This window comes from Pelmatolapia mariae, linkage group LG5 (assembly GCF_036321145.2).
Source record: "Pelmatolapia mariae isolate MD_Pm_ZW linkage group LG5, Pm_UMD_F_2, whole genome shotgun sequence".
In the NCBI taxonomy this organism is placed as follows: Eukaryota; Metazoa; Chordata; class Actinopteri; order Cichliformes; family Cichlidae; genus Pelmatolapia; species Pelmatolapia mariae.
In genome coordinates, this window is record NC_086231.1 from 33,550,498 (window position 1) to 33,577,153 (window position 26,656).

Consider the following 26,656-nt stretch of genomic DNA (forward strand, 5'->3'; position numbering starts at 1 on the left):
CATCACCATGAAGCAGCTCTACAGAGTCCCATTTGAGAGGAACAGTGACAGGGTCAAAGGACTTCGAGCTGAATATGTACGGGTAAGTGTAACTGTCCTTTACATTTACAATACAGTATTGGTGAAATCCAGTAGCAGCTGAATATGTACCATATCAGTACCACATGGATCCATTCTGAGAGCTACACAGGTACCTGTGTGATGAGGTGAGGGTTCTGTATGTGTAGCACTGTAGTACAGTAATATGTTCTCTTTTTTTTTAACAGAGAATCTTGGCCATGGATGGAGCTGCACAGCCTCATGAATTCATTTTCATTGATGAAGCTGGATTTGACCTGTGCAAAACAAGACGACGGGGTCGTAATGTAATTGGCCAAAGGGCAATTGTGCACGTCCCAGGGCAGCGTGGGGGAAATATCACATTGTGTGCCGCCATAAGCCTTCGAGGGCTTCTGCATCATCATGCAAAACTAGGTCCATACAATAGCCAACATATACTCACATTTCTAGATGCTCTCCATAATATAGTTGTACAGAACAGACCAGATCATCCCAGGTTTGTGGTGATATGGGATAATGTCAGTTTCCATCGGGCTGCTCTGGTCCAGGCCTGGTTCTCCAACCACAATCAACTTGAAGTGGTATACTTGCCCCCTTACTCACCATTTTTAAACCCTATAGAGGAATTTTTTTCGGCTTGGAGATGGCGTGTATATGACCGCCAACCACATGCCCGCATGCCTCTTCTGCAGGCAATGGAACAGGCCTGCGGCGACATTCAGGTGACAGCAATCCATGGATGGTTTCGACATGCAAGGGGATATTTTCCCCGGTGCCTAGCGGGAGAAGACATTGCTTGCGATGTCGATGAGGTCCTGTGGCCAGACCCCAACAGACGGCGGGATCCATGAGCCCATGTATGCACAATTGTCATGATTTTTTGTGTTTACAGTATAGTGTTTTTTTTCTATTACTGTATTATGGGGGTTTTTTTTTTTGCTTTATCTGAATTCATGGTACTGCAATGTACAATATTGAGTAGGCCTATTTGCTTTTTTGGTTGTTTGAAAATGTGTCTCCTGAAAATATGCCTTCTGAATAAACAATGAAAATCAAAGACTGCAGTGTTTTATATAAAGTAGACTAGTGTGTTCCCCCTGATCTGAAAGTGTTTGCATATGATGCAAGTATGTGTCATTTTGTCAACAGAGTTACATTTTGACAAAGGAATGTTAGGTTTTGATAGCAGAGTTTAGGTTTTGAGAGTAGAGTTTCAATTTGGCACAGATGTGACTGGTATATTTCCCAGTGTTGTGTCATGTTTACTTGTGTTTAGAGTTTTGGCACAATGAGCGAAGTTTTGCAAAATGTGTTCAAGCAACGGGCAAAAACTGTAAAATGGTTACCTGTGGTAAAACGACTCAGTATCCCAACACCTTCCATAGTTTCACCTCTTTTGTAGCTTGCAGCTCATAAAAATCGGTAATCCATTATCTCAGATTATTAGAATATTTTCCAAGGTCAAGCAGAAAAGTATTTACAGAAATGTCCAACATCTGAAAAGTATGCTCATTTAAACACTGACTGCATCAATGGAGTTCATTAGCTTGTAGGACTGCTGAGGTGTTATTAAAGCCTAGGTTGCTTTGATAGCGGTCTTCAGCTCATCTGTAGTTTGAGGTTGGGTGGTTCTTGTCTTTTTTTCAACATGTGGAGTTCATGTGTGAGTGAGTTAGCTGGCCAGTGGGAATACGGCCAGAAAATCATTTGGTCAAGTCCTACTGAAAGCTAAAATCCATCTCCATATAGCTTGTCAACAGATTAAAGCATGAAGTGTTCTTAAATTACATGGCAAAGTTTGGCTTTTGACTTTATAATAGTGGACCGACCACCACAAATACCAGCAAAGGACATGGTGCAACAGTCATCACAGGCTTTACACTAGACTTCAAAGGCCTTGGACTTACTGCCTCTCCACTCTTCCTCCAGGATTTTCAAATGAAGTACAAAATTTGCTTTAATCTGAAAAGAGGACCGGATCACTAACAAAAGTCTAGTTTGTTGTCTCCTTAGCACAGGTAAGAAGCTTCTCACACTTCATTCAGGAGTGACTTGAGGTGGCTGTAGCTCAGGAGGTCATCTGTTAATTGGAAGGTTGGTGGTCTGATCCCTGGCTGTTTCAGTCTGCATGCCAAAATACCTTTGGGCAAGACATTAAATTCTTAATATTTAAGAGTTTATGAAGGTTCATTGTTAAAGTCTCAAAGAGTTTTCAGTCAAGACGCTTGCACTGTTTGAACTGGACAGATCAATGTGGTAACTTAAGCTGGACACATAACCCAGTCTGGAACAACTTGTATTCAAAGTGGTGATGTAGACAATGTAGCAATATTTTCAAGCTTGATGCTAATGCTGCTGGACTATAGCACTACTGGAATTACAACAGAGGTCTGATTGAGAATCGATGTATTTAGAGGCTATTCCTGATAATTTTCAATCAATAAAATGAAATTCACTTTTTCTGAGTGAATAATTTTAGAAAGTGAAATTCATTTAAAAGTGAAACTGATTTGTGTGAGTGTATGCGCGTGTGTTCGTTTCCTGGCGGACATTAAAGACGTAGTCAGTTAGAGATCTTTTATTATTGGTCTCACCTAACTCTTTTGATATAAACACTTCCTCGCACATCAATACGCCACTTAAGACAAGCAGCTTGTAAACATTTGAAAAAAGCATCAAACAGTTGGAGAACTGGACAATACAAAGCAAGAAGGGGCTCAATTTGTCCAAAACAAGATTTTACATTTGAAGGAAAAGTCAAGGGGGGAAGAAAATCAAATCAAATCAGAAAAAACAAAATACAAAAACAACTATGTCGGTGAATAAAAGGCCAAGAGGAATTTTAAATGGAGTTGAGGTTGAGGTCACGTTCCAGCTATTTCATAGATTTTTTTTCATTAAAGTTACTGCAAAAATATGCAATATAGCTTACCAATTCTATTGGGTATAAAGTCATACAAATAAATATTAAGTGGCAGTGCCTGATTACAAATTATTGTAAATGTATTTGATACACTGTAAAAGATTAAACTCTTGTTTGCCATATAAAATACCAAGTGCATAATTGTTTCCTCCCTTTGGGAAAATAGACATTTCTCAGTAAGCAAACAACATTTCAAAGAGCAACTCTGAGGCATAGAAAAGTGACAGAATCCAATACTACAGGAACCCCGAAGATTTAAGTGCAAACGTTTCATCACAACATCTGCATTTACAATATCAGCACTATTATCAAAACACATAACATAGAAAACGCAGATTTAGATTTATCCCATAAGGCTTTGATTCCCTACAAAACAAAACAAAAAAAATGGCCAACATTGCCACGGGCTGTCATTGCCACCTCCTCCTAAATCCACAAGAGGAAACACATGCACAGAGAGAACATTAAATCAGAAAACCCAACATAGGAGACATCTAACTACTTGGCCATTACAAAAATAGAAATTAATCTTAAAATTCTATTTGTGTTACAGGAAAATAAAGGAGATTACACACAAACAAAAGCTTAAACAGGTCTTCTATATATATTCATATACTTTCTGAGTAGAACATTGAGAAGCAGGCTGGAAACAGACATGGCTGCCAACTTTAATACACGGCCTGATTACATTTTACATGCTGTGCATGTTGCTGTCCGTATGTACAGTAAAGCATCCAGAAGGTCACTGCGGCACATTTGAGCTGCAGTGTGCTTGTGCACAAAACATCCCTGGTGAAGTTTTACTCCAAACTTCTGGGGTTTGGTCTAAGATATGGCATAAAAGCGAAGAGGAGAGCTGTGGTATACTGTTCCATCACTTTACCTCCATCCAGTATCGGGAGAAACGTGGGCGCGGCTGTGGTAAGGCACCATATATCACTCTGATGGACAGTGGGGTCTGTTAGTTGAGCAGAAATGAGCAGTAAGTTCCCCCACTCCCCAACATCCATCCCTGGGGTGCAAAGTCTGGTAAAAACACAAACTTCAGTGTGTTTTATCCAAGTATTGTGTAAACATGTCATGTACAATTTGCATGTTTAGCGTAGAAAGGTGGGATTTACCACCTTTGGGGTTTCAGTCTGTCACTCAGACGTATGGCTTTAAAATCAGTGGCAAAGAAGGTGCAAACCTCTCATGGCTGATCAGCGAATAGAGGGTTCTAAGGGGGAAGGAGCTTTTCTGCAGATGAGCCACAACATGATGGCTGCTCTCATGAAGAGAGAATAATCTGGGGTGTGTTTAAAGGTACTGTGAGCAAACTGCAAACTACTAAATCTTGGAGAAACAAGCAGATAGCTCTTACAATGGCCAGCGACAACACAAATGGAACACCAAGGCTGGCGTGTGGGGTAGTAACCAACAAACCACATTCAACGGTCTGATATAATCCCCAACACAGCAGGTGTGCGCTGTGGCACATGAAGGTTCATTAGCATATGATGAGGGGTGACCATAAATGCTTTGGCTCATCACTGCATGTTCAGATGACTAACAGCCAATGCTGGGATGGCAAGAGTCTAACCAACAACAGCACTGACACGCCAAGCAACAAGTCAGATATCAGTGAGACTGTAAAAGCTGCTGGGAATGTTTCCTGGGAGAAGAATCCGTCTGGTTTCAGCTCCCACCAAAATTAAATAATACATCTGCTCAAAGATATTACGTCTTTAAAAACACCACCTCAGCTGACAGAATAACCCAGTATATATCATGTCTGTCATTTTTACTAGATTTTGGCATGTTAAACAAATTGTACAGAAAAGATGGAAACAGTCTCCACGACATTGCCAATTGGTTTTGGTTTAAACATTTTGAAGCCTCAGTGTTAGGAAACAAGAGGCTGTAAACATACATTTTAATGCTGTAAAGTACTGGAGACTTCTCCACATCACCTGTCTTTTGCATAACTACATCAGATAATGATAAAGTGGTGTTGGCACAGGTGAGCTTTCATCCATACTGAACTAACGTTATGCATGTTAATCACTGAGCTTTAGCGGTTTCTGCTGGAGTGGCAGTAGAGTGGCTGCTATGCAATGAAGTCCTTATTTTCTCTCGGCTTTTCTCTTACATAGTTTGTTTGAGACACTTATGGTAAGAGCCGTTAACATGATGCCTGAATTACAAATGAAGGATTTGTCGTTGCTTGGAGAAAGAGTTATGGCTTCGCTTTCTTTCATTCCCACGTGAAAGCTTTACCAACCGGAGGCAGACCAGCTCATGCTGGCTTTCAGACCTATTCTACTGGAGATGCACTATACACTAGAGCTGATACACCGAGGCAAGGTTCATGGTTCAGCTTGGATTATGGCCACGTGTCACGATAAGACAGAGCAGCTGAGGCAAGGCTTAACATTTAAATTTGTGTTGAGACCTGGCTAAAAGATAGAGGGGCTGCAGGTAAACATGCAGGTTGAAGTAAATCCTTTAAACTAGAGGAAAAGTTAAGGACTGAGCACAAAAACAAACAGAATCACTGTGAGCAGGCCCGGTGAAATCTGTCGTGTTTGGCAAGAACACTTTAGCACGAGAAAAGAAGGTCTGAGTCTACAAAAGGAAAGATTCAGCTGCTCCGTGTGTCCAGGTATGAAGCAGACTGCGGCTGCTGAGGGTTCAGTCCATGTGCATATCTGCTTCCATAAAAAAGGTTTTTCAAAAAACAACTTTCTTTCAACTTTTGTGACACAAGGAGCCCCAAAAAAGCCAGACTCCGTTTAAGTGTGTTGGTATTATTAAGATAATAGTGAAGATGAAAATAAACGAGCACAGCAAAGCAGTCACACAGCAGGCCTGCCGACACTTCTCCACACACCTGAGTGTAGTGTGAATCCTGTGGCAGAGAACTTCAAAGCACCAGAGTGATGTGAAATAAACACTCAGCTCTCACATCATCGTCCTGGATGTGGGTGGAGAAGGTGGAGTAGGAGCGGGAGAAGGGTGGGTGTCTGGCTTTCTGGGTCCAAATGTGTTGTTACTGAGGATAGGAGGAGACGGGCTACTCCTATGTTTTCTGAGGGTCCGGTGAAATGGGGCCAGGTGTGTTGGTCCCGTCCATGCTGTGCACTGGGATCTGGAACTGGGGGGTGACGACCGACGGAAACTGGAAGAGATTATCAAGGGGTGAGTTAGATGCACCGATAGATACAGAAAGACTGACTGAGAGCAGAGAGCGGCACTGACTTGGAACAGGTGGCCTCCCTGGCGTCGCGTGGCTGGGCTGAGTGGAGCGACCGGACTGAGCGTGCTCCAGAAGTGGATGTTGGAGAGAAGCGGGCTTGGAGTCAGCAGAAGCGTTGGAGTCTAAGAAGGACAAAACAAGGCCCACACTTAAACTAGACTGAGATTGATGTACATAAATGATAAAGATGTTTTTATAGCAGATTTTTAAAAATAAATAAATACACATTTGGTGTCAGTTTGGCTCAGTGGGAGAGTAGCGGCCTGCTGCATGTCTTCCCTCTCCATCTTCACTGTTTCACTATCCAAATATGCCAAAAACACAGAGTCATGACTTTCTAGTCATTGTGCTACACAGAGGTGTCACGTTGCATTTTTGGAGTTTATTTCTAGTCTAACTGTTAAGATCAAAATGCTTTTGTTCGACTCCAGTTTTGCCCATTAGCAGCAGCGGCAGCATGTATTTCTTGGAGGAACCCTGAGAATGCAATTACAACGCACTAATAGACCTTATCAAGGTCCCCGAAGTAGGATGCTGAAGATGCTGCAGCATACCCAAGGGGATCATAGAGAATCTGCACATCCTACTTGAATGAATAAATATGCATGCAATATATGATCTGATATGGCGTGGAGAGAGAATCACAAACCAAAAGAACAACTACCACCGAGTTAGTGCCAAACCACTTTCACTTGGTTTTCTTTTTTGTTTTGTTTTTTTGTCTGGCAGTTTTTGCAATCAGAATTGTGATCTGAATCCTTTGTGGTGCCAAACACACTATGCTTTTGAACAGCTCTAGAGAATCTCTACAGGCTCGTCTTGCTCACATGACTCTTTTAACATTACTCATTTCTATTTGTGTTATTTCAGTTATTACATTATATGTGGCATATAATGACGATGTCTAAGGCAGGACAGGCAGGGGGAAAAAGAAAGGGGAAAGTATAATAAAATCCCAGAGGATCGACCCGCCAGAGGCCAGCCACCCTGGTACAAGTCGAGAACGGGGTCCCAGGTGTCCAAGCCACCTCGAGGCACCAAGTGCACAGAATAAAGTGTGCGTGTGTGTGTGTGTGTGTATGCGTGTATGCAATTGTGCATGTGTATGGTAAAATGTGCTTTGAGTAGAAAAGGATTATGTTAGTACCAGCCTATCCTTGTGGGTGTGAGTCTTTGCAGATGTGGAACTTTATTTGATGGTAACTTACTTATTTAAGCTCTTGCGTTTCAACATCTTAGTTACACACTGACACATTCAAAGACAATACACAGAATAATAAATACCAAGTGACCAAATTGAGGTAACGGTTGACAAACAAGTCCCAGGCTGTGTGACGTAAGAGACTTTTCCCCCAGTGGCGAAACCTCTTTACCCAACAACACAGACATTATGTTAGACATCAGAAAAAAGAACAATAGTTTCCTGAAAACATAAAGACACATTCAAACAGAAGCAAACTGCTTTTACATGACACCTTGGAAATTACTCTTTCATTGTTATTAAAAGTGATCGAGACTTCACACATTGCTTTAGTTGAAAATATCCCCATTCAGTCTAAAAATATCTGGATAGGATTTTGATCTAGTTTTATAGAAAGACAGGAAATAACAGGATGGATCACCATGCGTTAAAAATCAACTACAGCTAAAACCTCCGATGCTACAAGTGCAGATCTGACTCCATCACAGGCTGCGAACAGAGAAAACATGAACTCAGACTGAGCTGGATCTCATGACCAGACCTGGCTGGCCTGCTGGGGGACAAACAGTGAATCAACAACACAATTGCATCTAACAGACTGTGACATTTTATACAGCAGCGCACGCAGGCATGTGATCTGTAAATAGCATGACCAGGAAGACTCAAACATCACAACAAAGCAAGGGAGCATTAGTTAATCCTGAAGCACTGCTGCCCCCTGCTGGACACGATCACTACCTGCTTGAGCTGTTTCTGTGAGCTCACCTGAAGCATTGCTGGTGTGAGCGAGGCAGTAGGCAGTGAGGGGCTGCAGAGATTCATGGGGGAGAAGTCAGAGGCAGTGACGAGCAGAGCTGGCGGGCTGATCTGCAGGATTTTGGGGGGCTTGCGTGCCTTTCCTGAGCTCTGGGTGCTGACTGTGGTGCTGCTGCTCACTGAGGAAGAACTGGTTTCAGTGTCCAACATGCTGGTCTCATCTCCAGACAGGACAACGCTGCTCTCCATCTGCTGCTCAAAAACAGGTTCTCTGTTTTTACTCTGACATATTCAAACTATTAATATGTGACTCAATATGATGGACAGCAAATCAACACAACCCCCCCAAAGAGAACTAGAACAGGAGTCCATAGTGACTTTAGTGGGCATGCTCATTCCATTTAACTTTAGTTTTAAAATGTCTAGTTTTAATGTGGTGTTTATTGTTTTCAATTAGTTCTACTTTTCATATATGGAGGGGTATTTGTCAGGTGTGCCACGTCGAAAAGATATATTCTAACAGACAAGTCAAAGTTTTAGCTGAGTTCTACTTAACTATAATAACCTTAGTAAAGGTGCATCGAGTGTAGCGCTGAGAGGAGATTAAAGTCAGACTTTGACAGGTCTGTAAAATTTATGGAGTAATCCAGTCAGTTGTTTTATCACCAGTATTTACAGCATCACAAAAAAGCAGCTGCAGAATTCTAAAATACACTTTGACGTTCTTTTATAGACATTACTATCAATATAAAAACACACATAATAAACTAAATCAAATATCAAGTATTATAAAAAACAAAAAAAACGTTCTACCATTTTTAAAGAAAATGAACTGCTTGAAAACTCAAAATATGTATGATATCCAGTACTGTGTAAAACTCCAGACTTTGTGTGGTTTTTTTGTAATCTTGAACAAGAGTTCTCCAGACTTTCTGAAGGACTGTCAAAGTTTTTTCTGCAGACATTGGCTGCCTTTTCCCCAAGTCCTTTTTATTGGTTTTGTTTCTTTAGCCGCTTAACACTGACCTAAGAATCATTCAAGCAAAGAAGAAAGGCACATAAATAAACAGTGTTGTATATACATGTAACAGAAAACTTGGCATTCCTATTTCTTTTTGCACTTTTTGCAAGGTGACTCAGAGAGAGCTATTAGCTGCAAACTTGGCATATCAAAAAGAAGGGGCAAAAACAAATTACTTATAGAAGATGAACAGTATCTAAAGGTCATGTCCTGGGAAGAAAAGGCTGGCAAAACTGCCAACAGTGAGCATCCAAAGTCTGTTGAACACAGCGGAGGTCGTGTCATTGTTTGCAGCTGCATTTCAGCCAGTGGTGTTAGGGATCATATCAAAATTGGTGGAATTATGAACACTGAAAAGTATCATCAGATTTTGAATCCTCCATGCGATACCATCTGAAAAGCATCTAATTAGCAGTGGTCTCATTTTTCAAAAACATATCTAGACAGAAAAAACACACAATCAGTTAGGGCTGTTCGGTATAACGATATGTATCAGATGACGATATGAAAACATCTATCGTTTCACATTACGCTACCGTGTTTCGTGGTGTCGCAAAATAAACTGTTTACTGCAATATTTTTTCATGGTTTTGATGGTCACTGTAGTGGCTATATTAATTGCTTAAAGTTCTCTCTTTTCTTATATTTAAAATAACTACACTACGGATGGACCAGTGACTGTTTTTACGGGTTGTCAATAGCAACAACGACGGTAAACCCAGCGTTTCGGCTCCACCGTCCGCTTGTTTATTTTCCATATAAACACAATAAAGCTGAAGATCATGTTGAGATTTTTCAAAATAAACTGAAATGATGACAAACAGCAAAACCAGTCAAAACAAATGGAGGACCTTATTTCTAAACGAGGGGCTCCCTCTGTAGCATGGACATGGTTTGGTTATGAAAAGTCTGCCACGGACCAGAAAACTGTACTATGCAAATTATGCAGAAAACCGGTCCCTACCTCAGACTGAAACCCGGCAAACCTCTACCACCTATGCAAGAATCACGTGAAAGAGTATGGAGAGAGTTTATGGATGAGAAGCAAAAAACAGCCGTCAGGTGCTCAAAATAAACCTTAGACTCAAAAGTTAAGACAGGCTTTTCCCCGCAGCACGCTGTGTAATAAATACTCACAAAGACAATGACGGCCGTTACAACTATGTCTAAAAATGTACAGTTTCATGCATCGGTCAAAACATTCAAATCCAGGTACACAACGCCCAGCTGGAAACACTTCACGCAGGTCGAGTTGCCCGAAATTCACAGAATTTACAGAAAATGTAAAATTTTTGTGATATATAGCATTGTCGGGACAATATATCGGGATATGAGATTTTGGTCATATCGCACAGCCCTACTATCAGTCAGTGGCCCACCCAGAGCCAGCACTGAAGCAGTGTGGGATCATTTTAACAGAAACATCCAAACAAACATCCAAACAAGGGCTTTCAATGTCCTTCAAGAAGTCTGGAGAACTTTTCCTAAAGACTACTTAAAGTACCGTTGAAGAATAAAGGTGGTCATACCAAATATGAAGTTTCAAGCTCTTTAAAATTGTACAATCTCTTGTGTACTCTATTTCCACGTGTGTTTGCACGTTTCAATAAATCGTTGCACCTCCAAGCAAAATTTAAATAATTTCAGTTTTAATTATAACTAAAATTGAGGCATGATTCAAGGTTCTTGCACAGTACTGTACTATGATGATGTGTGATTGTTCCATTGAGCAGAGTGACCGTCTCTCTGCATTTGAATGTATACTTGCCTTCTTCTGTGCCTGAGAATTTGTGGGCTCCGGTGCCTGAGCGTCTGTGGGCTGAGAAGATCCAGACTCAATGTCGCTGTCAATCACCAGCTCCTGGGAAGAGTCTGGCACTAGATTGGGCGAGGGGCTGGTTGAGGTCAGATCTGGGAGGCTGAACGTTGGTTCTGATGGGCGGATGTTATCGAATGAGTAAATGGTCTGTGGTGGCAGGGAGGAGTGTGTGCTGATGTCTTCAGCCCTGTGGGGAGGAGTTTGAAGAGAATCCAAGGGGCTGGGCATGAGGCCGGGCTCTATAGCAACCTGAGGAGGCAGTGCTGGTGCTGGTTTTTGAGGGGTGTTCCCAAACTTGATGACCGAGGGCAAAGCAGTGGGTTGCTGTGTTTGAGGCAGCGTCTCCTGGCCCTGTGAAGCGGCAGTGACAGCCCTCTTCTCAGCCATCTTCTCTGCTGGATTCTCTATTTTGATGGACTTGAAGAGCTGCCGTCCATTTTGCAGCGAGTTGAGCGTGAAGGACGTGTACATGCCAGAGTGAATGTAGTCATTACGGTTCGACTGCTTGGTGCTGGAGGCAAGTGATGCTGCGCTAATTCCCACCCTGGCTCTGTCGCCAGACTCGGCCTCCTGCACAATGTCGTCTCCCCTCTTCGATAGTGGAGTGGTACCCCCTGCGCCCGCATCCACGCCCTCTGCTCGAGTGACGTCTCCTTTGAGGATGTCAGGATAGGACACGAAGCGATAGACAAACTTCTGACCATTCACCTTCTTTATGATGTTCTACAAAACAGAAACACAGCGTGATAATTATGCAGGCACACAGCTAGTGCAGTGTGAGACTGTGGTAGTATGTTTCTAAGAAAAAATATAGAGTCAAACCACAGAAAGGCTTTGTGCGTGGGACAGATCCGTCTTTCCTGTCTGTACGAATCTACTAACCACGAATGCTGCAGCCAAACATACCAGACCAGCCCTGCCCTGCACGCCCACAGGGTCAGCATGAGACTCAGCCAAACCGCGAGCAGAGTGGGAGACAGACAGCTCTCTCCTTCTCTTCAACATGTCACAGAGCAGTAGGTTTGAAAGGCCCCTCCCCACACTCAAAAATGCATTTGACTCTTATTGTGGACAACCAAGTGTGGTACTTAAAGAGGAAGTGGGAATGATTCGGTGACATTACTACTACTTTGAAGCCAATCATGGTGCCACAGATTACTACTGAAAACTGTTTTCCTATACGTCTGTATATACTCTGTAATGGTTGCTCTTTGATGCAGCTGTCTGGAGGAAACAACCGCTGACTCTCCAGCTGCTACTTCAAAACACACTTTAAATTCTGGACAGCAGCTGCACACCTGATTTCACACACATCAGAATCGAGCATCACGTGATCAAACTTACAGTACACGTTTTGGAATGTGAGTCTTTATGTAGCTAACATTCTGTCTCCCGGACACCATGCCGGGGAGTATTTTTAAATATTCAACTTTTCAAATTTAAAATTCCCTTCTGCTTCATCTGACCTCAGGGGCTTTTTGAAATTCGAAAAATAGGACAAGAATAGAACAAGTGATGCATCATAGATTAACTGTGCTAATGTCTTATACTCCAGCATTATCTTATTTTTAAAACAATCATCAGTATCTAGAAAACAAGGCCAGGAGACTGTGCTGCACATTTAGTGGGAAAACTATTGCTAATCTCTACTAAAGAAATCAGAGATGATCTGAACCTGTATGGCTGTACCTCAGCCCAAGGTGCCATCTCTGAAGCTGAATGACGCTACCATGAGTAAACTGCAGGTCCTCTAAAGGTCACTTGAGCCTGGCTGTAAAAGCCAAGTGATCACCACAGACTCCCAGTTTAAAAGCCTTAACTTGACAGCATGAAAAAGCATATTTACATCCCAGTTTAAAAATGGTTTTACCAACTAATGGCTATTTTACTCCTTCACAACAACTGCATGGTAGCTGAGGTTTTTTTTGTTTTTACTTCTCCTGTTTGGATTTTACTGTGGTTTACAGTAAGGAGCATGTCTGCTTGGATTGACAGATGCGGTTATACAGGCCGCTGCAGCCGACAGCTGCCTGCTAGGCCTTAACTCTGCTAATTGGAGTCAAAGAACTCAATCACTTGACCACATTTGTGGGTTTGAGTATGTTAATGGCCTAATTTGATAAATAACGTCCCGCTGTGAGACAAAACCCATTCAATAAGTCTGTGCTTCAATTTCAGTGAAATTCAGTTATTCTATTAGTCTGTTTCACCAGTCACTCTTTGTGTTACTTAAGTGGTGTTACCAGTAACAGACCAGTCTCAGATTCAGATTATAACAGTTGCAATCACTGCAACTTTCTTGGCTGATTCTGATTTGTTGTAACTGCATTACGCCAATACAGATTTTCTTTTTATACCTGATTTTCTTTCTAAAACCTATAATAAAATAAAAAACAACTTTTCTTCAATACAAAGTTTTATTTTCACAATAACAGAAATGATTCAACTTTACAATTTTCACAAGTTCTCACTTAAACAACTGAAAATAAACTGCTCTCCTGCTGTAAGAGGTACAAACTCTGAAAACAAGTTACCTGACATATTTTAGCTTACAACACAGAAGCAGGTGCAACAGTTTCATACAGCAAAACAAATGGCAGTAACTTGTATCACGTTGCAGTATGTTTATAAACTCCTTCAATAAAGAGACTTTTACGCTACTCTTTTTCACCTGTCTCTATAATTCTCCTCATAACCACTTTGATCCTTTGCCCGTACTTAGCCTGCTAGCTTGTTACTGGCTATAAGTAGCTTTAGCTTTAGCCCTTTTGCCTCTGCTAGCTTCTTTAAAATACCCATGTTCAGCTGGGTGAGGGGGATTTTTAAAACACCCAAATAATAATAAAAAAACAAAACAAAAGAACAACTTTTCAAGGCAGTTAAGGCACACAGCAGCTGGTCGCCCACCAACCACACAGGACCCACCCTATCAGCCACAGGAAAAAACATATCCTGACATCATCTGGCCTACATGAACACCAGCCTGCAATTGGTTGAATGTTTAAGAATACTGAAGAACAATGAATAGTTTAGGTTCAATCTTAATGAACTGAAAGTGTAATAACTGTTACCTGAAGAACAAAAAAAACTGAGCTTTCAGCTGCGATGTATCCCACCTGATAGAAGACTATAGACGTACTTACCTTGTCATAGTAGTATCTGAGTGCCCTGCTCAGTTTGTCATAGTTCATATTGGGCTTGTTCTTGCGGGCTCCCCACAGCCGGGCCACCTCCTCAGCCTGCAGCAGTTTGAACTCCCCTTCGTCATTGGTCCAGCAGATGAGCTGCTCATTGTTGGAATCTAACAGAAGCTGAAGCAGGAACTGCCACAGGGTGACGGAGTTGTCCATGTCTCTCACTGAAAAAACGACAAGGCAGGGACAAAAAAAAATTAAAAAAATGACGCTTTGGGTCAGTATGAAATCCAGTACTGACATCCCACAGAAATGTGGCCCCAATTTCTGTCTTATATTACATCTTATAACTAAAGATTTACAGCTTTTACAGGACCAGGTGGAACATCTGCTACAAGCACTGTTCACCTGTGTGGTTCTGCCATTGTATGTATTACTGTAGGGTCTACCTTACAATATAAAGCGCCTTGAGGCGACTGTTGTTGTGATTTGGCGCTGTATAACTAAAATTGAACTGAATTGCTAGATAATAATGCAGCCACACACTCTGCTGAATAAACGGAAGACTTGTTTCTTTACCAGCTGGACTGAGTCAAAAATCTTCGATGCCACACTCTTTATGGAAATTTCTAATACGCAGAGAACACAGTCACTTTGGATCGTCTTCATATCTTGGTGAGCAGGAGAAAGTGCATTCTGAACGACTGCGGTTGTTTACGACCATGACACACTCATACTAAATGGAAAATCACATACTTCACTTTAAGCCAATTATTCAGAGATAAACATAAAAATTAACAATGCATTGTGGTTACTATGCAGTCCTGCTCAGGCCCAAATATCTTTCTCACATCTGGGGAGGTATTCACAAAATTCCCTTCCTAAAATGTAATAAAGACGGCTCAAAAGGAGACTTGCTGAAAGGGCCCAGGATATGCACAGGTGTGTCATTTGCAGAGGTGTTTATGTATATATTTATGTCTACAGTTCCAATTAATGACTGTAGGAACAGGACTCTTTAAAATAACTTATGGGTTTGTTTGTTTTTTTATAAAGATGATCAAACTTCATGCCCTTCACAGTTTCTCTGTGTGTGATTTAAAAAAAGTGTCTGACATGTTGCACTGCACCATGTTGTGAATTGAATTGACAGCAGCTAAGCTTCGATCACTGACCAGAAAGGAAGAATTCAGTGCAGACCAGCGTTTGTTATTTTTATGTACCATGCCTTTAATTTAGTGTTCAACATTGCGGGGCTATGAAGCACTTGTGACATCCACAAGCAGCAACCCCCAACTGGGTAGCAGGCAGCTATTTCTACCCTGCTGCTAATGGCCCACGCTTTGCTAGACAGGGCTGTTTCCAAATTTTACAAAAGGCAATTAAGACAAGCAAAACAATTTTCCGTATTATAAACTACAATAGAAACTGTCACTAACACAAATGCTGGATTTACATTAAAACAATTTAATAAAAAAAAAAAAAAAACAAACAAACAAAAAAAAACCCCAACCTAAAGCCCTTTAAAAAAAGAAAAGAAAAGAAAAAGACCCCACACACAATTTCATTCTTGGTCTTTCCCAGAAACTTTAGACTGTTTTCCATTATCTGGGGATACAGCCGCCTGAACACCCTCAAAAAGTACAACGAAGAAAAACAGGTGAGTCCTAAGTATAATAAGTAGTGCTGGGCGATATGGAAAAAATATTTATCACGATATGAATTATTTTATATCATGATAACGATATATATCACGATATACCACCTGACCTGTGGTCATCTAGAAAGTACGCAGTCTGTAAACAGCGAGTGCCGAGGGTGCAGTCTTTGTTTTGAGTTACCGTAGAGTATGTCGCAAATCCGGGTGCACGTACAGCAGCACCAGCTCGCAAACCACGAGATGGAGTTTCTTTGCGAAAAATATCTTTTTTTTATACTTTATTTTTTCTTGCATAAAGTTAAGAGCATGTATAGTGAGAAGACAACACTAATATATTTTCCACAGGCTATTTAACCCTTTAAGACCTACCATAGAACCAAGTCCGCCAGAGCTTATCTTTATGTTTTTACATGCTGTAGTGCCACTTGTGGGAGTATTTCAAGTTTCCATATATCAATACAACCGTTATAGCCCACATTTTAATAATATGTATGCATTAAGTCCATAGTAACTACATAAATTGCAAAAACTTGTAGTGCAATAAACTACAAAAAAATTGAAAATCGTTTTTGTTTTGTTTTTTACATATATTTCTAGTTAAAAAGAATTTAAGAGGTGGATCCCTCAAAACTGTAAATACAAAAGTTTCCAACCACGAGAAATTTATTTTGAGTGTCTTCATAGTTTTATTTTTGAGATACACTAATTTTTATATACTACAGGAAAAATGAAAATAAATATTATAATGCATCAAAATAAACTATTTCCAACAGTGTAATTTGAGTTCTAAGCATCCCAGAAACGATACAGAAAAGCATAAAGTCAAACATGTCTTTTAAAAACACCAACATAGGCTTATAAGGCCCTTTCGCGAAAATGACGTCACTTCCGGTTTCGGGCAGGTAATGGCGGACATGCGATAGTTCGCGCTGACGTATATGCCAACGTAGGAAGTCTTATGAACGTCGGCAAAGCGTGTTTCTGGAATATTATGTTTTTGTTGCTGCAAGTTTGGAATATTATGTTTTTGTTGCTGCAAGTGCTTCTTATGCAATTTTTGCAAAGTTATATGTGGAAGGAAACCGTGACCTTGGACAAGCTAATGGCATTAGATGTAAGTACAACTCCGGTTTCACATGCAAAAAAAAATATTGCACTACCTTACGTGGTTCCAGTTCTACAGGGATTTAAAAATAGTTAGGTAAAACGGAGTGTGCCTGCTCCGACCGGTTGTAAAGGGTTAATTATATATTTTATGTAATAATTTATAAAATTTGGGTTAGTACAATATAAACGATAGAAGACAAATGGCACGATAGACACTTTTCTATCGTCCACACGATATATATCGTCATATCACCCAGCACTAATAATAAGTATAAGTGATAAGTGACTGCCTCCACTTTACACTAAAATTAGCACCCTTATTCATAACAGATTCCACACACATTTACCCACACAGTAATCAATTACATTTATGTGGCTAATTCTGCCTCATTCTGCCATACACTAAACAGCTGCTCAAGTGCCAGGAAGACAAAGACAGAATCACACACACAAATCATGTAAATGTATAATAAATAACCAGTTCTTCCAGGCACATTTACACTTTGAAACAAAATACAAGTTATTCTGAACCAAAAATGACACACCTCCTTATCACAGGCACAACAAGCAGCAGTAGTTACACTATAACAGAACAATATGTCAAAGGTCACATTTAATTGGCACTGCTTTAAAGTAATGGATCCAAGTCAAAGGTGACTCGTTTTTGTTAGAAGTTAGAAGGCTGTTTTCTTGCCTCCTCTGCTCACATTTCTAGTGGAAGTGACTAAGACATGAGGGGAGGAGCTGAGGATGAGAAACATTGATGTGCAATTCTGGATAACTGTGACAGAACTCGGACAAAGATTGCTATAAGAATATTTACAGCTTGGTTATTTAACGCACATCTTTTCAAATGCTAGAAGATGCAATCACCACTCAAGAGTATGTTGAGAGAGGGCTGATAAAACCAAAGTAAATGGTCACTGTTGGCTAGTTGAGCTAAGGCTTGGAGCTAGTGGATTTTTTTCTTAAAAAGAAACTGAAGGAATGTGAAAAGCTCTGGCACCCTTTCATTTTTGACTGAGTGTCCATTTTTGTGGCAACAGCTCTGATAGTCCTCTTCTTGTCTCATTTTCTTCTTACTGTTGTTATTTTTCATTGTTTCCCTGTTTTGTTTTGTTTTTTAATTGTGTATCTTTTTTTAAAGCTAAAAGACAGGGACGTGTGAGCATTTAAACAGCCAGAACAACTCAAGCTGTCAACTCATGCACTAAATTATATGTAGGAAAACATTCCACCTTAACAGTTGCCAGCTGCCTTGGAACAACAGTAAATTTGATCATTATTTTGTTACCAGAATATACATGGACTGTCTGATAAAGACGGTGAGTCAGAAGCCCTGGCACAGTCAGATGAGTTTAGGAACTGTCTACTCAAGAACTGCCATCATAAGAACTGTGGTAACATCACTTCACAAATCAGCCACAAATGACTGCACTCTGGTTTTTAAGTAGACAGCAATTTTAAAGAAGGGTAATGTCTGAGGTGGTCACCATCAGAAGTGTGCATCCCCCAAATAACACAATAACTGCAGCAATGACAGTGGTAGCAGCATTAATACGACTGCCACCCGTAAAAGTGTAACCATGCAGCCTTAACGATTTGGCTCTGTCCAATCCTTACCGGCTTGTGTGACGAAGCAATCAGTTTCACTATGGCCTCATACCGTGGCGTACGGTACTGTTCAAAAGCCTCAAGCCAGCTCTCATTTTCTTTAGATTTGGCTTCCAAAAAGCCAGTAATCGTGAGCAATAGTTTTCCAGGATTTCTGAATGTCTTTCAAATTTTTACTTCACTCACTTATTTTCAGTCCAGTCCTCCTACCTGACCATTTTCAGAGGAATGGGTTAGGATTTATTATTATGACTTATGAATCATTCAAGTACAAAAGGCACCTAACTCAAAGGATGAACCAGCGTAAGAGAATTTAGCACAGAACCAATATATAATTCTATCTTCAGACACACAGAATTTGGCATCATTTGTGTAACTAAGCCTACAAAAACTGAAAAGATCTGACAAACACAAAACAGTATTGTTGCACCAATTAGTAAAAGCGTTATTAGCCAAAAACTGATAACTTATATCAGCGGTCCCCAACCCCCGGGCCTCGGACCGGTACCGGTCCGTGAGTCGTTTGGTACCGGGCCGCGAGAGTTGAGGCTCGGGTGTGAAATGTATGGTTTTCAGGGTTTTTATCGGTTTTCAGCGTTATTTTGTTATCGTTTTTTATCGTTAACACAGTTTTCCTGGGTCTTTTCACGTGTGTTACGAATAAATCTTCTTTTTTCGGTACCGGTACTAGTTTTATTTTGTTGTATTTATCCGCGACACCTTAAAGGCCGGTTCGTGAAAATATTGTCGGGCATAAACCGGTTCGTGGCGCAAAAAAGGTTGGGGACCGCTGACTTATATGATCTTTTGGTGCGTAGCGTGTCCTTTTTAAGAAGACATTCTTAAGGAAGGGAAACGGGGAGAAAAGACTGAGGTATGCCAAATGACAAAGGAATTGGACTGAAAAGCAGCTGGACTTTTAAAGTGATGAATTCAAATCTTAGGGTTTAAATCATCACCAAATACCCAGAGGTCAGGAGACAGTGTGTTTCCAGGCATCTGTACAACACGGTGGAGCGTCTGTCATGGTTTGGAACTGCATTTGGGGATCTTGTCAAAGATGAAGGAATAATGAACACAGAAAAGAGCAATCTGATTTTGTCATACCAAATATTGACTTTCAAGCTCAGTAGAATTGTACAAACTCCATTTTTGCCATATTTACATATTAGATATGCAGGCCTGCTGAGGCCCATGTGTTTCTGACTGTCTTTGAGTCATGGTGGGAAACAACACCAAGTGAATATGCTTATTATGCTAATTTAGCAGAAAAGAGTCCAGTTATTTGCAGATAAATCGCAGTTTCAACAACACTGCAAACAACTGAGTAACAATCAAAAGGCTGACTTTTGATAACGCTTTGGTTTCCTGTATTATTTTGTAATTTTCAGATCATGCCCTCGGTGCGATTTTCTTTCATACTTGTGATTGACTTTACTGATATGACAGTGCGCTGATTCCAGCCCACAAACACAGGCGGCACACCCACACAGGTGTCCTCACTATAACTAATTAGGACTATGTAGGAGTGTACAGAATGTTGTTGACTGCCATCTCTCTCCACATTGCAGCTCACATATTTGTAAGCACCAACTTTTATTTTCTTTTTGTTCCATGCTTTGTGATCTTGAAATCAAGAGCACAGGCAACTGGTACATCTTACTTCAAACCAGCCAAGACAGCCTAACTATAGTTCTTCCTGCCTGTTACCTCAGCTGGGTGCATCTCTCAAGGGTCACCTAATTATATGGTTTCAAAAAGAAAAATGAGAAGTTCCTTTTCTCAGCAGGGAAAAGGCTTCCATGGAATTAAAAAAAAAAAAATCAGCTGAGTTCATGTTGTGAGTGACACTGCAGCAAGTCCTATAGTGAAGCCCGGAGAGGAACAAATGTATATAGAATGAGTGGATACTACACATAACCCTAAAATTACACAAGAGTATAGCTGCCCTTTGTCTTCGGTGCTCCTTATCCTGCCAACTCTCTGGACTCGTGCAGCTTTTTGGATGTAAAAAAAAAAAAAAAAAAAAAAAAGAGTGGACAATCTCTTTCTTTTCGGCTGGGGGCAGGTGACAGTTTCATTATAACAAGATCCTGCTTTTCATGTAACCTTTTTTCAACCTGTTTAGAATTATGAAAACAATACCCTGGAATCTCTGGTCCTTTCTCACACTTTAATGCTATGACAACAATTTTCATGCAGTTGCTGTGCTGTGGAAAGCAACAGTCTAAAGCTAAATGCTTTCAATTTTTTCACTGCATATTAAGAGCAAAAGACCGTGCAAGTGTAGGGTAAATGTAGCTAAACAAATCTGAAATGGAGGGCGGAAAATGTATGTGATAAGCAAGCAAGCTGCTCTACAACTTGTATCTAATTGTAGTAAGATTCGTTAACAACAGAGCTGCACAACTAAGACCATCAGGCACAATAAATCTGGCCCTCCTGCTCCAAAACGTAGCCAATCTCCATAGACTCCCATGTTAGAATGCACGGTTTTACAGCACATTTGCAGCCTGGTACAAAAAAAATTCACATCACTTTTGGCTGGAGAACTGGTTCCAATAGAATAAAAAAATAGAATAATTAAATGCCTGCAGGCTTATCAATTATTTTAATCACCACTGGAATGCGTACGACAGTTTCTCATTCCAAAACAATGACATCAAATTTAAGGCAGTGGAGCTTTTGCATTTAACAGGAGCTTTTGCTTGTTGGTTTCCAACAGTAAGCTGGTATTAATCATGGAGTACTAATTATGGGTGGGCGATATATCGAATATACTTCATGCATATTTCCAAGTTTTTCCACGTACAATGGTTAAAATGGCTTTATTGTAATCATCACGTATATATTGGAAATATTAAGCTGTCTGCAGTGTATCAGCTTTGGGGTTTTTTTCTACCACATGCTGTGAATGCATCATTAATTCCCCCTCTCAACCAGGAAATTTTCTACCTAGCACACTACGCTAAGCATGCGTGCTTATATACTACCAGATAGGGAAAAATATGGAGACTGCGGGAGTTTCAGACATGCGAGGGAATACTCGCTGTCTTTTGGATTTCATAAGGAGGATGCCGAACAAAATGCAGTCATTTGCAAAGCATGCCATAAAACTATTGCTGCAAAAGGTAGCAGTACCACGAATTTATTCCACTAGCTGAAAAGTCATCCACTGCAAAATGAAGACTGTTTTAAACTCGGCATGTCAACGTCTCTCCACACGCCAAAGAAAATGTTAAATAAATTAGCTGTGATACTTGTGACTGTTCTTGGTCAGGTGTTTTTATAGTCACTCACTGTCTAGATCTGTAATTTGAGGTCATCACATTTTTTGTTTTACAATTTTTATATAAGCACAAAGGAGCACCTTTTTAATTTCAATTGTTTTATTTTGTCTCCTGAATTCTACGGCACTATGTAGTTAAAAATAACATTAGTATACAGTGTATCGTGATATAGCCAAAACATGTTGTGATTAGATTTTCCTCATATCGCCCAGCCCTAGTACTAATGGTATCAGTCTACAGCTCTATGCTGACTGTATGCCAGTGTTAATTTAATTATTTCATTCACTGAACACAATTGCTTTACATTTCACAATTTACTCACTCTTCTTTGAAAATTAAGTCAATGCTAACCAGCTAGCTCTGCACTGGTTGGTTAGGTTGCTATTGTGGTGGTCATCAACGTCATTCAGTTGTCTTAAGTTCTTGAGTTGAGTCTTGAGAAAAGATCAACCTTCGCCATCTCGGACTGAATGCAATGCATGCGCTCTGTGAATGCAATGAATCAAATGCACAAACAGCACATAAATACAACGTCTTTGTCTCCATCCATACTGGCTGTATTCTCCAAAAGGCACTGGATCGACTAGCTAAGCTGCAATGTTTTGGTTTTGACTGGGTTCCATTTTTGTACAGTTCATCGTCCAAATGCTGTGCCACAAACACTCTCCTACTGGCTTTAATGGTAGTATATCATAGAATTCCCAGCATTTTGAGTCAAGCCCCATAATTCAGCACCAGCACAGGTCCATATATGTGAGGAACTGAGAACCCTGTGCTTAACTTATTTCCAACAGCAATGCTGCCACAACAACAGGGAAACCAGCATGTTTTCAATGAAGGAATAATCTGAAAAAAGTTCCATCTCTCTGCTTCTCTTCTACTTTCTGTGTTCGCATCATGTTTTTGCTGTCAGATGACTGTACCGGAAAAACATATTAACACAGATTAAACCTGCCAAATTTTCAGTTTGCTTTTCTTCACTGCTAAAGTCACTATTTTTTTTAATAAGAAGGCATCTGATAAAATTGCCCATTCACATACAGTAAAGACTTTGCTGGTCTGTGATTTCAGTTCAGTTCATATCATCCAAACCAGGATTTACACAGTCAGGTACAATTTCTTTCCCCAAGCCATCACGCCCCACCCCAACTCACACATCAGCACTTCAAACACACATACAACACATACACGAAACTAGGATGGCCCAACCTATCCCAGGATTCATAGCGCGGCCCAGCCAATTCCAGTTTCCAACAATGGCGGCAGCTACTTAGTTTTAATATTACTGTTATTACTATTTCTGGGTCACAAAATAAACTTTTAACATATTTTCAGGCAAGAATGTAGTTGTGTAAACTTCAAATATCTGCTTGGTTTATCAAGAAATCACATATTTGCAAAAGTGCTCCAACGTTTTTGGAGACGTCTCTTACCCACCAGCTCGATAGCTAGCCGGGGTTCAAGGCTCACTAGAGCGGCGAGAACATCGAACTCTCAGCACATCATTTTCAAACCCACCGCGGTCTTTCGCTACTCAGGTTAAACATGATATATAAGTCACTTAGATAACTTAAAAATGTTGTTTGGCTTTTTTCAGTATTTTATTTGTTCCTCAGAAAATCAGTTTGGCTGAGATTAAAGTTATAGTTTTTACACAGCTGAATAAATGTCAAAAGGAACTGATTAAACAGAAGTGTGAGATGGTCGAGAATTTACTCCAGTGTCCTGTTATATTTTAGATAGCAAGGAGCTGAGTTTATTAAACTCCACTGAGACAATCTGCCAATTTCATCAAAAGTTTAATAAACTATCATCTTGTCTTTAATTTTAGTTAGCACATACCTTAAACACTTCAAGCTGTAAGTCGATTAGTCGACTAATCACAAAAATAATCGGTGACTAGTCGACTATCAAAATAATCGTTTGTGCCAGCCCTAATTAGGACATTAGTACATAGAATTGAATGTGTGTATGTGTGTGTGAGAAAGATTTTTTTTACGCATTTATCAAATGATTGTAATAAAAGCATTGATAAAAGCCACCCAACATCACCCCCGTCTATCTTTTGGAGTGCTGCCTCCCACGTGGGGGGTGTTCTGATGAGTTATATTTATATACACACACACATACATATATATATATATATATATATATATATATATATATACACACACACACACACATATGTACTTTTGGAAAAGGATGCGGCTGCCTTATTTTGTAAGAAGCTCGTTTTTTCCTCATGCTTACTCTTCAGTTTTAATAACAGCTCCTATTGCAGGTTTTATGTACCTGTAATTCACAGCTCCACTCCTCTTGCGCACAAAAACTTATTACTGAGGTGATCGCTGCTGCTGCTGCTGTGTGTCGCTGGCTTTTTCATCTGCGATTCTTGTTATTTTGTCCAAGTAACAGGTTCAATATGACTTGTGCTCTCGTCAGTATCTGTCAACATGTGTGCGTATAAGCTTCTTATGGGCCAGGGAATAATAAATCTGTCCTGACTCATCGAAACCTGCTGGGATGGAGACACCCAAACCCACGCACACACACTCACACAATCTGTCCCAAACTGTCGTGTTAAACCGGTGATATCAGGGCAAAAATAGGACAGTGTCAAAACTGGTGCCAGGGAAGAAGATTACCACTGAACGTTATGTAACTCCTGACATTAGCTGCAAATGTTATCTATGCAGATAACGTCAGCTAGGTCAAATCAGTCAAATGAAGTGTGTTATCCGTGTGGTGCGAACGTTAGGACCCGAGTTGCTGGTTTTCTCCCCTCTCACAGCAAAGCACCCACACAGTTCAAAATAAAAGACCACTTGTTGATAGGTAACGTTTGCTAGTTTCGTCACCGTCAACACAGGCTGGACGTCTTTTTCCCCTCGAGACTTGCAAGTCTCGAGCTATAGCTTCGAAGCTACGTTTAGAGCGAGCGCAAACATCCGCGTACACCAACAAATCAAAGCAGTCTGTTATTTTGCTAACTCTAAGTTAGCACTTAGCTAACCTGGCGTTAGCTTTGCCAGCTAACATTACCTCGCTCGCGGAGCCCGCTGAATTTCCGAGTCGTCGAGCCGCATCGAAATATTCCCCAAACATTTCCGGAGGGCTTTCTATGCGACCATAGCTCAGGAAACAAGTTTCAAACAGAACGTCAAGCAAATGCCTGAACATCAAACACATTAAACTGTATTTGGCTCCCACTGACGAGATATCCTCTGAACAGGAAATAATGTCGCGTTCAACGTTCCTCGTACACTTCCCGTTCAGTGAATTATCCGCCTTCAACCGCTTCAGTGTTCTGGCGGCACTAGATTTTTTTTTTATTGGTAGAAACTGAGCATCAAACGCCTTCGAGTTACGAAACCAGTGTAAGAATAGTCGCTTTTCTTGCTGGATATGCGTTTAATGTTAGCAGTGTTATTATTAAATGGGCTTAAAAGTTATACCGTGCAATCTTCAGCGTTTGCACCTGCTTTTGGTTGCAAAAAATCCTGCTCTACCAAAAGCACGTTAATGCGTCATTAAACTCACGCTGAGCTCACTTCCTTTGTCGTTATTTGTTTATTGCAGGTGTGTCAAAGTCATTGTAGTTAATTTATATATTCTGTAGCTAAACAACAATAGTACTTTACTTACTTGTGATTTAAACAACTTCAGCTGTGGAAATGACACGTTTCTACTCACAGTTCGCAGTACTGCTGGTATCCCCACAGCAGAAATCGCAAGGCAATTACATGAAAAAAGGGATTGTGTCCACTCAGTTTTTACACATTGAAAAGTCATACTTGTAGCCTTCACCGGCTCGTTTTGACCCTTGGTGTCACGTTATTGTTTTACCTAAAAGTTCCAAATAGCAGTGGGCTTCTTCTGTGTAGTAGTCAACGTATTGCTCTTACAGATAATAATATAAGTCCAAATCAGATTTGATAAGAAATGAAAACAAACGTCTCGTAACATTGAGTCTGTAATACAGACTTTTTTCACATAGCGCCATGTAGGTTTGGATTTTTTCCTCTTAATAATTAAAAGCTTCATGTAGAAGTGTTATCTTGTCTTATCTTTGTCTAATATTTACATTTGTTTGTGGATCTGAAACATTTAAGTGTGACAGACACACACACACAAAAAAAATCAGAAATCCAGACAGGAGCAAACACTTTTTTTTTTTTACATCACTGTATATTCCCTAGTTTCTTATGGAATTGTACTGCTGAGTGACATTGTAGTTCCTTTAGCTAATGCACTGCCAAGTAATTAAATCTAATAGCAAAAAAAAGTGAGAATGTGGAAGCAGAGTCATACTGTTCACAACTGCAGACTTAACCCCTACACAGTGTTCCCCTTATTACCTGCAGGGTACCAAAGTGGGGTTTTTCACTCTCTCTCTCTTACATACTATCTGTTTAATACTTGGTCATTTGTTTGTTTTGTGCTACTACAAAATAAATAATCCCATTTGGGGACATTTAAGCTATTTGAGGCTCTAATCTTAACTTCAAGCTATTTTAAAAAGATATAAGTTAAGGACTTTTCACTAAAATCTATATAAAAATATTATTTATTTCACAAGCTGAGAATAATTTCAAAGATTTAAAAACCCTGTGCCACTGGAACAATCTGCTTGAGTCTGTCACAACTGTAATTGCATTCAAATTCAAAATGAAAACTCTCAGAATAGTTACAATGTGTCTCTGATCTATGTTTGTGGGACTGTTTAAAAAAAACAAATAAATTCTTATTTGTGGAGTGGGTACTTTATCATCTGTTTAACACATATTGTGTAATAAAGTGTACCATTTAAATGGTCTCTTTATTCAAATAGAA

At 40.2% G+C, this 26,656-nt stretch overlaps 1 protein-coding gene across 1 annotated transcript; it reads right to left on the bottom strand.

Moving 5' to 3' along the window:
* Positions 1–2,623: 2,623 nt before the first annotated feature.
* elk4 (ETS transcription factor ELK4) lies at positions 2,624–25,072 on the bottom strand. Its single transcript, XM_063474826.1, has 6 exons — positions 24,866–25,072; positions 14,162–14,376; positions 10,968–11,741; positions 8,188–8,430; positions 6,224–6,343; positions 2,624–6,143 (listed from the first exon to the last, which is right to left on the bottom strand). The coding sequence occupies exons 2-6, from the start codon at positions 14,366–14,368 to the stop codon at positions 6,045–6,047; spliced, it is 1,443 nt and encodes a 480-aa protein (XP_063330896.1). The 5' UTR covers positions 14,369–14,376; positions 24,866–25,072; the 3' UTR covers positions 2,624–6,044.
* Between the last annotated feature and the right edge of the window lie 1,584 nt (positions 25,073–26,656).

What these genes read in the sequence shown, in the direction of transcription:
- elk4 (XM_063474826.1), bottom strand. Translation starts at nt 14,368, where the DNA reads ATGGACAACTCCGTCACCCTGTGGCAGTTCCTGCTTCAGCTTCTGTTA. An exon ending in ATTCTCAGGCACAGAAGAAG is followed by an intron (nt 8,431 to 10,967) that starts GCAAGTATACAT and finishes GTTTTTGAGCAG; the next exon opens with CAGATGGAGAGCAGCGTTGT. An exon ending in AGGGAGGCCACCTGTTCCAA is followed by an intron (nt 6,144 to 6,223) that starts GTCAGTGCCGCT and finishes AATCTCTTCCAG; the next exon opens with TTTCCGTCGGTCGTCACCCC.